Below are 14,615 nucleotides of genomic sequence, written 5' to 3'. Positions count from 1 at the left end.
CAGTATGAACTACAAATATATGATTGGGTGGGGGGGGGACTTGTAAGCTCTGGTGATTATTTAGAAAGGACAAAAATATACTTTTATTCCCTGTTCTTAATCAGTAGAGTAATGTTTATAACTACTGACAGCAGATCAATTAAGGTAACAATCACAATCAGAAAAATAAATCACACTATGACTTACCTTCCAGTCGCCTTCATCCTTAGTATCTTTAATAATTGTATCTTGTATCTCTGGGGGGGGAAAAAAAAAAAACTTAAGAAACAGTCAGATATCCATCCATTTTCCAACCCGTTGAAGCCGAACAGAGGGTCACGGGGGTCTGCTGGAGCCAATCCCAGCCAACACAGGGGCGCAAGGCAGGAACCAATCCTGGGCAGGGCGCCAACCCACCGCAACAGTCAGATACAGTGGTGTAAAAAACTATTTGCCCCCTTCCTGATTTCTTATTCTTTTGCATGTTTGTCACACAAAATGTTTCTGATCATCAAACACATTTAACCATTAGTCAAATATAACACAAGTAAACACAAAATGCAGTTTTTAAATGATGCTTTTTATTATTTAGGGAGAGAAAAAAATCCAAACCTACATGGCCCTGTGTGAAAAAGTAATTGCCCCCTTGTTAAAAAATAACCTAACTGTGGTGTATCACACCTGAGTTCAATTTCTGTAGCCACCCCCAGTCCTGATTACTGCCACACCTGTTTCAATAAAGAAATCACTTAAATAGGAGCTGCCTGACACAGAGAAGCAGACAAAAAGCACCTCAAAAGCTAGACATCATGCCAAGATCCAAAGAAATTCAGGAACAAATGAGAACAGAAGTAATTGAGATCTATCAGTCTGGTAAAGGTTATAAAGCCATTTCTAAAGCTTTGGGACTCCAGCGAACCACAGTGAGAGCCATTATCCACAAATGGCAAAAACATGGAACAGTGGTGAACCTTCCCAGGAGTGGCGGCCGACCAAAATTACCCCAAGGCGCAGAGGCGACTCATCCGAGAGGTCACAAAAGACCCCAGGACAACATCTAAAGAACTGCAGGCCTCACTTGCCTCAATTAAGGTCAGTGTTCACGACTCCCCCATAAGAAAGAGACTGGGCAAAAACGGCCTGCATGGCAGATTTCCAAGGCATAAACCACTGTTAAGCAAAAAGAACATTAGGGCTCGTCTCAATTTTGCTAAGAAACATCTCAATGATTGCCAAGACTTTTGGGAAAATACCTTGTGGACTGATGAGACAAAAGTTGATTTTTTTGGAAGGCAAATGTCCCGTTACATCTGGCGTAAAAGGAACACAGCATTTCAGAAAAAGAACATCATACCAACAGTAAAATATGGTGGTGGTAGTGTGATGGTCTGGGGTTGTTTTGCTGCTTCAGGACCTGGAAGGCTTGCTGTGATAGATGGAACCATGAATTCTACTGTCTACCAAAAAATCCTGAAGGAGAATGTCCGGCCATCTGTTCGTCAACTCAAGCTGAAGCGATCTTGGGTGCTGCAACAGGACAATGACCCAAAACACACCAGCAAATCCACCTCTGAATGGCTGAAGAAAAACAAAATGAAGACTTTGGAGTGGCCTAGTCAAAGTCCTGACCTGAATCCAATTGAGATGCTAAGACATGACCTTAAAAAGGCGGTTCATGCTAGAAAACCCTCAAATAAAGCTGAATTACAACAATTCTGCAAAGATGAGTGGGCCAAAATTCCTCCAGCGCTGTAAAAGACTCATTGCAAGTTATCGCATAAGCGCTTGATTGCAGTTATTGCTGCTAAGGGTGTCCCAACCAGTTATTAGGTTCAGGAGGCAATTACTTTTTCACACAGGGCCATGTAGGTTTGGATTTTTTTTTCTCCCTAAATAATAAAAACCATCATTTAAAAACTGCATTTTGTGTTTACTTGCGTTATATTTGACTAATGGTTAAATGTGTTTGATGATCAGAAACATTTTGTGTGACAAACATGCAAAAGAATAAGAAATCAGGAAGGGGGCAAATAGTTTTTCACACCACTGTATATGGAAAGTTCATACTCAATACACTGCTGAACATCCAAAATGTATTATACTCCATACAAGACATACTGTATCTCAATCAATGAATTACATAAAAGAACTTTACTGAATGTATATATCCTCTACATATTTCACTACAACAAAAAACAAAATTATTGGAGTACAGAAAATTCAAAAACATATATTCCACAATTCAGATTCTTTGAAGCGAACACTCTTTGTTATGTGATATAAAAGCTGGAGAAAACCTTAAACATTTAAATGAATTTAAAAAAAAGGCTTTAAAAATGATTTTAAGCAACAGCAAAAATACACAAACACTTTGTGAGGACATTTGAAACAGACATTTCATGTGGCAGCATTACAAAAGAAAAACAAACAATACATACTTTATGTGTGAATCAGTCACTGCACTGAACATTAATATGACGTTCTAGCACTGATATCTGATGATTTTTTATTTTTTTAACAGTAAGCAAGGCAGTACGGCAGATCCAACTTGCGAAAATCTCGACCACCGCCCTCATCCAAAGTAATGTGATGCCTCTGTCTGCTGCAGTGGCTGTCTCCTCTGTTAGCCAGCCGGAAGTTTAGTGCATTGTGTCACTCACCGGCCAGCTGATCAGCAGAACGAGCCTCTGCTGGAGACAGGTAGAGATCTGTGTTCTCGGCTCCTTCAGCCCCCTTCACTAGCGCATAGCGAAGGGGAGCCGACGGAGCTGAGAACACACCAGATGATTTTCAGGCGTTTGACGCGTGATGACTCGTTGAACGGCCGAAAAATCGGCAGTGCATCTGTAAATGTATGGGGGGCTTTAGACTAGGGTCACAGTTCCCTGTAACAGTGGAACACGACACAATGGAAAGCGTGCCGCACCTTACCTGTGCATTACATCCCATATAGTGACGCATACAGTCAATGAAAAGCTTGCTTCATGGTTACTTGACATGTTTGTTTTGTGGTAACATTATGCACTGCATGCATTGGGCTTAAAAATAATCTTTTTGTCTTTCAAATTGCATGGACAGAGTGTTAAATATAAAAAAGCTCTCTTTAAAGCTCGCCCAGAATACTATTCTACAATAATAGATAGCAATAATAAAAATCCTCGGGTACTATTTAGAACAGTTGCTAAATTAACAAATGGGAATTCAGATCTACAGTGTAAAATACCAAGAGATATTTGCAGTACAGACTTTATGAACTTCTTCAATGAGAAAATTAAAGAGATTCCAGATCTCAGCATCACAGTACAAACTGCATACTAGCTTAGCAGACCCTGCCTCACATTGCATTCAGCACTTTAGTAATTTTAATCCTGTAACTGAGCAGGAAGTCTTAACTTTAATTTCTAAAATGAAAACCACTACTTGTTCCCTAGATCCAGTGCCAACAAAACTAGTAAAAAGTGCAATGGATGTTCTTGCAGCACCTATTCTAAACATTATCAATAGTTCATTATTGCATGGCACAGTAGCTGGTGCATGAAAAGTGTCAGTCATTAAACCTTTACTTAAAAAGTCAGACCTAGACCCACATATACTTATTTCAAATGTACCCTTTCTCGCTAAAATACTAGAAAAAGTAGTCGCTAATCAGCTTCAGTCACACCTTATGCATTAATTTATTTGAGAAATTTCAGTCTGGTTTCCGCACGGGTTATAGTACAGAAACAGCACTAACGCGGGTTGTAAATGACATTCTGATATCTTCTGATGAAGGAAACTGCACTGTAATTATGTTGTTAGACTTAAGCGCAGCATTTGAAATTAGGAAACAATGTTAATTTTCACTCATATGCAGATGGCACCCAATTATACCTTTCATTTAGATCAAATGAAGTTTCTCCGATGTCTTTAATTAGTTGTGTTAGTGAATTAAAGGAGTGGATTGATGAGAACTACTTGTCTTTAAACACAGATAAAACAGAGGTGTTAATTGTTGGAGGGAAGGACGCTGATCACAAAAATATTTTGTCATATTTGGAGTCACCATTAATTTTATTGAATCAGCCCGCAATCTACAAGTTATCTTTGACACTAGCATGTCATTTAAAGCGCATATTACAAAGTTGTCCAAATCATGTTTCTTCCATGTTAAAAATGTTGGGATATTAAGATGCTTTCTAAATAAATAGGATTCAGAGAAATTAATTCACACATTTATTTCTAGCAGGATTGACTACTGCAATGCAGTGTTCACTGGGTTTCAAACTGTACTTTATACAGCTTCCAGTTAATGCAAAATGCTGCTGCAAGAATTATTACAAGAACAAGAAAATATGAACACATAACTCCAGTTCTTAAATCCTTACACTGGCTCCCAGTTAAGTTTAGGAAATATTTCAAAATCCTCCTTTTAATATATAAAGCATTAAATGGCCAAGGTCCGGCTTACCTGTCTGAACTTGTCGTGACTTACAAACCAGAGCACACACTGCTACTATAAGAGATGCCCCTTCGGTCTCAGCTTTTAAATCCCGGCTGAAGACTCACTACTTCAGTTTAGCATATCCTGATTAGAGCTGCTGATTAACTGTACAGACTGCATCTCTGTTAGTCATTAGCACTAAAACATAAGTAACATGATAGTTATAATTTGTTACTAACCCTCACCTAATCGGTTTCTCTTCTCGGTACTCAAAGGTGGCACTTGGTGACGCGGCCCACCTACCAAGTTGTTTTGCCCGCCTAAGATAAGGTCATCCCTGATGGAGGATCGCAGGAATCGTGGGGTAGAGGGGTCCTTTCATCAGATTGTCTGGCCCAGTGCTGTTTTAGCTGTGGAATAGCCAAATGGGGGAGGAAGCTTGATGGCGGAGGTCTCCAGGACTCTAAACAAATCTAAATCATATTATATGATATCATCTACTGTTAAATTCTGCTCCGTACTTGTAAAAATGTTATTTTTATACTGAACTGAGAATTTGTTCTGTTTTGTGTATTGTACTGTATTGACTGCCTTCTTTTTGACACCCACTGCACACCCAACCTACCTGGAAAGGGGTCTCTTTTTGAACTGCCTTTCCCAAGGTTTCTTCCATTTTTTTCCCTACAAGGGTTTTTTTTGGGTGGTTTTCCCTGTCTTCTTAGAGAGTCAAGGCTAGGGGGCTGTCAAGAGGCAGGGCCTGTTAAAGCCCATTGCGGCACTTCTTGTGTGATTTTTGGCTATACAAAAATAAACTGTATTGTATGTTATGAAAGTGTCCATCCATCCTCTTCCACTTATCCGAGATATCCGGGAACAGCAACTTGAGCAGAGACGCCCAGACTTCCCTCTCCCCAGCCACTTCTTCTAGCTCTTCCGGGGGAATCTTGAGGCGTTCCCAGGTCAATCAAGAGACACAGTCCCTCCAGCATGACCTCTTCTCTTCTCCGGGGCCATCTCTAGGTTAGATGTGCCCGGAACATCTCACCAGGGAGGCGTACAGGAGGCATCCTGATCAGATGCCCAAGCCACCTCATCTGACTCCTCGAGATGTGGAAGAGCAATGGCTCTACTCGGAGCCCCTCCCGGATGACTGAGCTTCTCACCCTATCTTTAAGGGAAAGCCCAGACACCCTGGGGAGGAAACTCATTTCAGCCGCTTGTATTCGCAATCTCATTCTTTCGGTCGCTACCCACAGCTCATGACCATAGGCGAGGGTAGGAATGTAGATCGACTGGTAAATTGAGAGCTTTGCCTTACGGCTCAGCTCTTTTTCCACCATGACAAACCGATGCAAACCTGCGGACGACGCACCAATCCGCCTGTCGATCTCACGCTCCATTCTTCCCTCACTCGTGAACAAGACCCCGAGATACTTGAACTCCTCCACTTGGTTCAGTAAACCTCCCATGAAGAATAAAAACTTTGGACGGCGTTTTTCCTCACCCAGACATAGGTCACCAGGGCCCCCCTCTGGAGAGAGGCCAGGAGGTGGGGTTTGATGGCGAGCACCTGGTGGCTGGGCCTGCACCCATGGGGCTCGGCCATGCGGGTCCCCCTTCCCATGGGCTCACCATCTGCAGGAGGGGCCAAGGAGGTTGGGTGCAGTGTGAGTTGGGTGGTGGCCGAAGCCGGAGACCTTGGCAGTCCGATCCTCGGCTACAGAAGCTGGCTCTTGGGATGTTATGAAAGTACTCCATCAGTATATTCTGAAATTAGATTATGGGTCCCTCTAGGCTCTATCTTGGTACCATTACTATTTTAGCTGCACATTCACGCATTAGTAAACACAGTTTGAAAACACAATTGTTTACCTCTACACAGACAACACTGAACTATTAAAAATCAATAAAACCTATTGCGGATAACTGAATTGCAACTATAATTGCTTTACTGATAAAAATTATAAATGAATGAATTATACTAAATCATAAATTTGCAGGTTGATTTTCTAGTGACAGTAACAAAGTACCTTCAACACTTAACTCATAGGGGCTTAAAGTTATTTTTGCTGAACAGGCATGCTACTTAAACACACCTTCGACATCAATTTATATGTTAAAAGCAATAATAATACTGTTAATATCTGTTCTTGCAAGTCAACAATACAGATTAAGAGCTTAGTAAGGACACATAAAAGTTATTTGCACATTTAGAACTTACAAAAATAGAATCATTCTATTTCTAGCCAATACATAAATTATGCTGATACTGGGAACCCCACTGGATACATCCTTTTCCAATAATGTTTTCTATGTATTTCAGATCTTTCCTTCTAGTGTTTAAAGGAGTACTACACAGTATGTAGTTACTTGTATCCGTGGAATGTCTAGAAAGGCAGTATCATGATCTATAGTAAATTACTGTGGTGCTAGTCAACAGAACAGCTTCTCTAGCTCACAGTTAACAATGGCACCAAGTCATAATGGAGTGCTAGAGACCAGGATGCATTTGAAAAGGAAAAGGCTACATTTTCTCATTGTACAGAAACTTGTCTGTTTCATAAGTGACTAAATTAAAAGCATACAGGCTACTTCAGAAAAAAATTGAAAATACAGCCAGAATAAGTATTGAGCTACAAAATCGAACTTGGCTACTTTCACATAACTGAGAATGGATACTTTCACAAAAAACAGAATATGTATTCAACATTCTAAAAAGATGGAGCATTACCAATACTAGCACTGCTGCAGAAATGATGATGAAAAATGATCTTAACCCTAAAGCTTAGGATCAACAACGACAATGTTTCAGTGAAGGCTGTGTTTGATATAAAAATTGCATCTTGGAAGTATTATCATAAAACAGAAAAAAATGTATTTATATAGCATGTTTTCATACAACAATGTACAAGACCACCAAGAAAAAGTTACAAGAAAACCAATTCTGGAAAGGCAAGAATAATATAAAAAAAAAACAAAATTAAAAAAAAAAAAAAAAAAAAAGGGTCAGATAGCCAGGAAAGAGGGAGAAAAAAAATCTGCAGGGATTCCAAGGTCAAAAGACCACCCAGGCCCTTTGGGCAAAAAATAAATAAGACAACCAGGAACTAGGATAGAGACTGTTTCCACCAAGTAATAAGATGTATTATCGTTAAATGGAACATTCAATTCTCCATTTGAACTCTCTGATCTAATTTTAATGAAAGAGGAGAACAAACGCTTGCACTACTTGTCAATTCCTATCCTGTTACTTTCTTTTCCCCTTTCTTGCCCTTTAGAACTTTCTCTGTGCAAGCTGAAATGAAGCCAACAGAATTACATTTTAAAACTAGAGGCCTAATAAAAATAAACAGTACAAAGGCTAAATAATTCTTAATCAGTGTTAGTAATCGATCTGCTACACTGACAGAAAAAACATACTGTACTAGTGTTTATAAAAAAAATAAAAATCTCATTAAAAGTTGTTATATCATCCAGAAATTCTTAGATTTTTGGTAGAAACTGATACTTTGTTTTTAATAAAATTCTTCTTTATAAAGATTGATTGTTGAGGACTGTTTCTACACGCCAGAGTGTTCACCATTTCTCTACCTTGCAAAATATTTGAGTTTTCTTTATATTGTTGAATTTTAAAAACAAGCTCCCCATTGACAAGCCTGTGTAGGCTGCAGCCTGTAGGTAGCAATTTGGGGATTTGCAGCCCTAAGGTCAGCCTCTTCTGTGTAGGCCAATGAAGCCCCAGGACCGCTGTTGTGGAAATTTTGGTGGTTTCACCCTATTTTTGACAAGTCTGAGAATCCATCTCAAACTTGCAATAATAAACAGGATAATAATGTACAGGATTCTAACAACATTAACTTTTTAGGGCAGATGTCAACTTTTGTCGACAGGAGGGATTGAGGACGCATGTCGACAAAAGTCAATATCCAGGGGTAGAGGGCGACAACCAGCTGTTAATGGCGACAAAACTCACTGTTACGTCACAGGCATTCCCTCTCTGCTTGGAGGAATGTTAGACTCATTGAATTCAGCATCTAATCCTTCCGTGTGTGTGAGTTACGAAATGTAAGCAAAGGCAAGATAGCATCGACTTCTCACAAGGGAGTGAAGAGAGTGCAGAAAAGAAAGTACTCAGCAGACAATTTTTTGCGCATTATCGCGGAGTCAGACTCTGATATTTCATAGTCTGATTTTGTTGACAGTGATCAGGAGATTGAGGAAGAAAGTGAGGAACTGGCATCAGCTGACTGGACACCAGCCGATGCTGCCCCAGCTGATCGCATTCAAGCAGCCAATGCACCAACGGCAAGGTTCATGTCAGAGGGATACCCAGACATTGATCCGTGGGATCCAAACTGGCTATCAGACTTCACAAGACAGCATGGCTTGCTGTTGGACACGACAGATTACCAGCCGCTGGACTACTTCAGCTTGCTCTTTCCTGATGCTGCTTTCAGCTACTGTCAGATGAGACAAACAGGTATGTAGAGCAATTTTTGAATCGTGGGCTGTGCTTGCACCGCATTCTCATTTTTCAAAGTGGAAACCCACAACAAAAGATGAGATGAAGGACTTTGTGGCATTACAAATAAAAATGGGATTAGACTGGCGATATAACTTCAGGGAGCATTGGTCCAAACGTGCTTTGTCCCCTGGTGGCTATGGACAGGTTATGCCTCATGACAGGTACGTCCTGCAAAGTCTTATTCACTTTTGTGATAACCAGAAGCAAATCCCAAGGGGTGAGCCAGGCTATAACCCCATGTATAAAGTTCAGCCCCTGCTTGACATTGTGGAACCAACATAAACAATTTTAATCTGCCCGGGATTTGTCTGTAGATGAATCTATGATAAAATAGAAGGGACGCCTTTTTTCCTCCGCCAATATATACCAGACAAGCCCACAAAGTATGGAATAAAGGATTTTGTGCTGGCAGAAGCAAATACAGTAGTTGTCCCTTGATAAGTCAGGTTGTGCTGGAGCTGCTTCAGGGCTATGAACATTTGGGTCATGTTGTGTACATGGACAATTTTTATACATCACCCGAATTGTTCATGGAGCTACAGAGCAGGGGAATTGGAGCTTGTGGCACAGTGAGGGTGAACAGGAGACACATCCTTCACAGTTGATGCCAGACAGGCTGAAGATGAAAAGAGATGTTAATCCGGTTTTCATGCGGGTGGAAAACTTGGTGGCAGTGGCATGCCACAATGTCAAATGCACCCATGGGTGACTTGTCTCTCTACAGTACACACTAACAATATATGTGAGAAAATGCAGCAACAGACAATAAGGAGGCACCAGTGCAACATATATTGTAAGCAGTACAATGTGGCAATGCATGCAATTGGCTGCTTTGAGAAATATCATATTTTGCAGGACTTTGCTGTGTAACATGTACAATATGTGATGTGTGTGTGAAATCATAGTACAATATCTGAAATCATACAGTATGCTGGCTCATACAACATGAATGACAGTAATATTTGTCAAAAATAAATATTTTTTTGTTGATTTGATATGTTAAACCATTGCTTTGTGTTCTGGGAGAAAAGAAACTTAAAAAAAAAAAAAAGCCCTAAAAGAGTTAATAGCTATTTGGAGGCTCATTTGAAATATAAACACTGCTAAAATAAATTACATGCAAAACACCTTTTCAGTAATATCAAAAAAATGAATAAGCAAATCTGACAGATCTGGTTATTCCACAGAAGCCATTTCCTCCTAGGGCTGGGAGTCGTACAAACTAAGGGAGTCTCAAAACTGTAACAAACGGTCTTGTTATTTTTCTCTCTCTAAATTTCAAGGGTATAGTACATACTTTTTTTTTTATATAGTTAACTTTTGGTGGTAGAACAAAGAAACTAGTAGATATTAAATGTGATCAATACCATCTCTTATGCGATTATGCGTTCCACTTATTATTCAAATAAGTAAATTAGATGGCTATTCTAACTAGCTTCAGCAAAAATAACCTCCGTTACTGTTAAAATCTTTCCTAATGTTGTCAATGAAGGACCTCTACTTTAAACTACACACCAGGTACACAAAAGCATTTTAGAAACATGCTAATGCACATAAAATCTGACAGATTTCCTTGACATTGTTTACATCTTTTTATTTTTTTTAAATACCAAATATTAATTATTTGTATTTACTGAAACAGTCCTGAAACAAAATTACTGAAAGCAAATTTGCTACATGTTTGCATGCACGGTCTTTTACAATAGTATGTGCATTAGACATGTTGAATATTACTGCAGATATATTACTTTAAACCAGCGTTTCTCAGACTTTATTGTCTCGGGGCCCAGTTCTACCATTTTAAATTTAACGGTGGTCCACAGTCAGGCATTATTCAAATCATAGTTGGGGGATTGAAATGAGCAAAATTAGAAGAATGGGATTAAGGAACTAGTGAAAGAAGCAGTTAGAAACAGGTAAAATCTTGTTTCACTAGAAAGTTGGCTGTGGTAGCCACTTGCAACCCACATATGGCAACACATAATCAAGCGGCTGTGAAACACTGCTATAAAACTATTGCAAAATGGCTCACTGTATTTTTTGTAATTATTTGAAGTTCACAGATTGTTTTTACTAAACTATGCCATAGTTAACTGTAAAATAAAATGTTATATTTAAATTTAAATTTTGTCCACTATAAAAACTGAATTATAAAAATATGTATTTCCACAGCTTAACATATGTACAACTAGGTTTAATTTTAGGATGTGTTTAATAAAAGCTGAGTGCAGTCATGAAAAAATACACCACAAAAAACGTCTTTTCTTCTTTTAACATACTCCGCCCCCTGCTTGCTTCGCTCCCCAACCCCCGTGTTTGGTTAATCAGATATACAATTTTAAAAGCTTTTTTTTTCTCTTTGGAATTGTTTCAATCTCTTTATTTGCACTTGTACTTTAAAGCTTCAGTAAAAACAATATTTGGAATTGCCCGTTTCTTCGGGATCGCATTGAATTTTGATTCCGTTTTTGGAGATACATTGTGACAACGCAATATATGAGTGAATATCGTTTATTTTTCTCTAATAAATAACCTAGGGGTGCACGATAATATCGGAGTTACAGTATATCTGTATCGGCAGATGATGGGTTAAAATAATTTTATTGACAGGCGTTTAAGCGGCGCTGGGCTACTGTGTGAAATGTGTGGAAGTTTTTCGGACCAATGACTAAATTGGACCGATAATTCGATCCAATATTGATTATGCATTCACTGTGTTCCGGGAAAATCAAAGCAATTTGATGCCTAAAGCTCAAACAATTACTGCGTATTGCTTAAGTCATTTTCGGTTGTAGAAGGCTGCTTGTGCTACTGTGTGAAATGTGTGGAAGTTTTTCAAAGTGAGCGAGACCGACATAAAATATGCCATTTGCAACAGTTGTTCGACTAATGTTTTCCAAAGTGTGAAATTTCAATACCACCAACTTAATTACACACTTGAAGACACGCCATAATAACAGATATACAGAATTCCTCAGAGCAACATTGTTTTAAATAAATAAGGCAAGGCAAGGCAAGAAAGAATAACGGCGATCAAATGTAAAAGAGCGGTTGTTGGTTTTACCTCGCACTAACTTTGGCTTCATGTTACTTAAGAGAACACATTGATGCCTCTGCTGGACACTATTAAATAACTAGGGCTGTGCATAATTGATTGTATAAAAAAAACAGATCTGTAAAATTCTACATTTTAGGATCAGCCTATACGTGTTTCTGAATTGTAAACCCATATTTTTATTATCATTAAACGGTCGGGATCTTCTGTATTAAACACGCCCTTTTTAAGATCGCTAGTTTTCATCAAGCCACTCACTGAGCCAAGCCAAATATAGCCCATGCTTCTTTGCTTCATATTTTTGTTTGGTGCGCGTTAACTAAGCAGTTTCATAAATAAACACTTAAACTCATTTTACATTTTTTTGTTATTTAGAAAAATGCTGTCTACTAAATAATTTATTATAATACACAAAATACTTCAAAGACCACCATAAAGTAACATTTAATGCACTGGTTTCATTTGTAAAACACGTAAAGGGTCACATTGCTTCAGTTTATTTACTGTAAAAAATAGACACAGGGATATAAGGTCCTCTGGCCTCTAGGAAAAAAATAACTATTTACTTTGTTTGAGCAATCACTGACAATTTTGTTTGTTTTTCTTTTGAACATTGTCGTTAGAACGTGCCAGTGCAGTGCATGTCTTATTTCTCTTTGCATTGCTTTTTGTGGGAGAGCCAATCACATTCATTTAAGCCACTGTTTTCACCCGAGTCTCTTAAGCAATAATGAGCAACTTGTAAGCAGATATGATCTACAGTGAAGAGCAAAAATATTAATAATACAATGTTCCAAAGAAGAGCAAATACAATACAGACATGCATTCAATTCAAATGCCATATACTTATTTTTATTGTAAGGATTCTAAAATTAATCTGACAGCCCTGGTAAAAGACAAAATGCAGATCTATCTTTTAGATATGACAGATGACACAGAATATAATGCTTTATATGTATGCATGATACTTGTCAGGTGCAGGGATTTCTTTCTGAAGCTCCAATCTAGAGGAATGAAAATCCACTGAAATACTGGAACAACTGGAGTCGGTTTCCTACCATTGCCAAAGTAGCACACAAGTTCCTGTTAGCCCCATGTACTAGCGTGGACAGTGAGAGATTACTCAGTTTGGCTTCTAATGTGATCAACGAAAAGAGAAACAGAATTTCCTGCGACAAGGCAGAGATGCTCATGTTCGTTAAGAAAATCCTCCCCATCATGCTTAAAAAATAGAAAAGAATGATAAAGCTTAAAAAAATAAAATAAAGTTATTTATTTCTTTACTGTTGTACACTTTTCTGTTTTGTAAAATTCTAGATTGGTTAGATTTATTCCATCAAAAAGAAAGAAAAAAGTATTATGTAATAATTAATACTGCTGACTGTAAAACAAAGGATCAGATAGCCAGCCAAAACGGTATTGCTTATTTCACTGTCACTGTACTTTACCATTTTTTTCAGTTTTCATTTTTTCGATTATTGTTGAATTTGTTGTATTTGTTCCATCAAAAAGAAAGAGAAAAGTGTTATTTAAAGCAACAACCTGCAAAACTGTTTCCCATATAATGAACAAGTAGCCAGCCAAATGTGGCAGATATCATTTGTTTTTAAAGATTGAATGTGGTGTGCACAATTGTTACACAAATAAATGTTCACTTTATCTGTAATTCTTGTCCAGACAGATCAAGTCTCATTTTTCTCTGTATCTTATATATATGGGTATTAGCAGCGGCATTTACAGTGCATCCGGAAAGTATTCACAGCACATCACTTTTTCCACATTTTGTTATGTTACAGCCTTATTCCAAAAGGGATTAAATTCATTTTTTTCCTCAGAATTCTACAAACAACGCCCAATAATGACAACGTGAAAAAAGTTTACTTGAGATTTTTGCAAATTTATTAAAAATAAAAAAATTGAGAAAGCACATGTACATAAGTATTCACAGCCTTTGCCATGAAGCTCCAAATTGAGCTCAGGTGCATCCTGTTTCCCCTGATCATCCTTGAGATGTTTCTGCAGCTTAATTGGAGTCCACCCGTGGTAAATTCAGTTGATTGAACATGATTTGGAAAGACACGCACCTGTCTATATAAGGTCTCACAGTTTACAGTTCATGTCAGAGCACAAACCAAGCATGAAGTCAAAGGAATTTTCTGTAGACCTCTGAGACAGGACTGTCTCGAGGCACAAATCTGGGGAAGGTTACAGAAAAATTTCTGCTGCTTTGAATGTCTCAATGAGCACAGTGGCCTCCATCATCCGTAAGTGGAAGAAGTTCGAAACCACCAGGACTCTTCCTAGAGCTGGCCGGCCATCTAAACTGAGCGATCGGCGGAGAAGGGCCTTAGTCAGGAAGGTGACCAAGAACCCGGTGGTCACTCTGTCAGAGCTCCAGAAGTCCCCTGTGGAGAGAAGAGAACCTTTCAGAAGGAAAACTATCTTTGCAGCAATCCACCAATCAGGACTGTATGGTAGAGTGGCCAGACGGAAGCCACTTCTTAGTAAAAAGGCACATGGAAGCCCGCCTGGAGTTTGCCAAAAGGCACCTGAAGGACTCTCAGACCATGAGAAACAAAATTCTCTGGTCTGATGAGACAAAGATTGAACTCTTTGGTGTGAATGCCAGGCGTCAC

At 38.7% G+C, this 14,615-nt stretch overlaps 1 protein-coding gene across 1 annotated transcript in view; it reads right to left on the bottom strand.

Annotated features, from left to right (window-relative positions):
* stxbp3 (syntaxin binding protein 3) overlaps window positions 1–14,615 on the bottom strand; it is a 64,579-nt gene that overhangs the window by 29,717 nt on the left and 20,247 nt on the right. The window contains exon 2 of the mRNA XM_039735516.1: window positions 187–236. Coding sequence (XP_039591450.1) covers window positions 187–236 — 50 coding nt within the window. The remainder of the gene's footprint in view (window positions 1–186; window positions 237–14,615) is intronic.

This window comes from Polypterus senegalus, chromosome 14 (assembly GCF_016835505.1).
Source record: "Polypterus senegalus isolate Bchr_013 chromosome 14, ASM1683550v1, whole genome shotgun sequence".
Taxonomy (NCBI): domain Eukaryota; kingdom Metazoa; phylum Chordata; class Cladistia; order Polypteriformes; family Polypteridae; genus Polypterus; species Polypterus senegalus.
The sequence above is the reverse complement of the archived record's forward strand: the minus strand, read 5'-3'. Positions and strand labels throughout refer to the sequence as shown.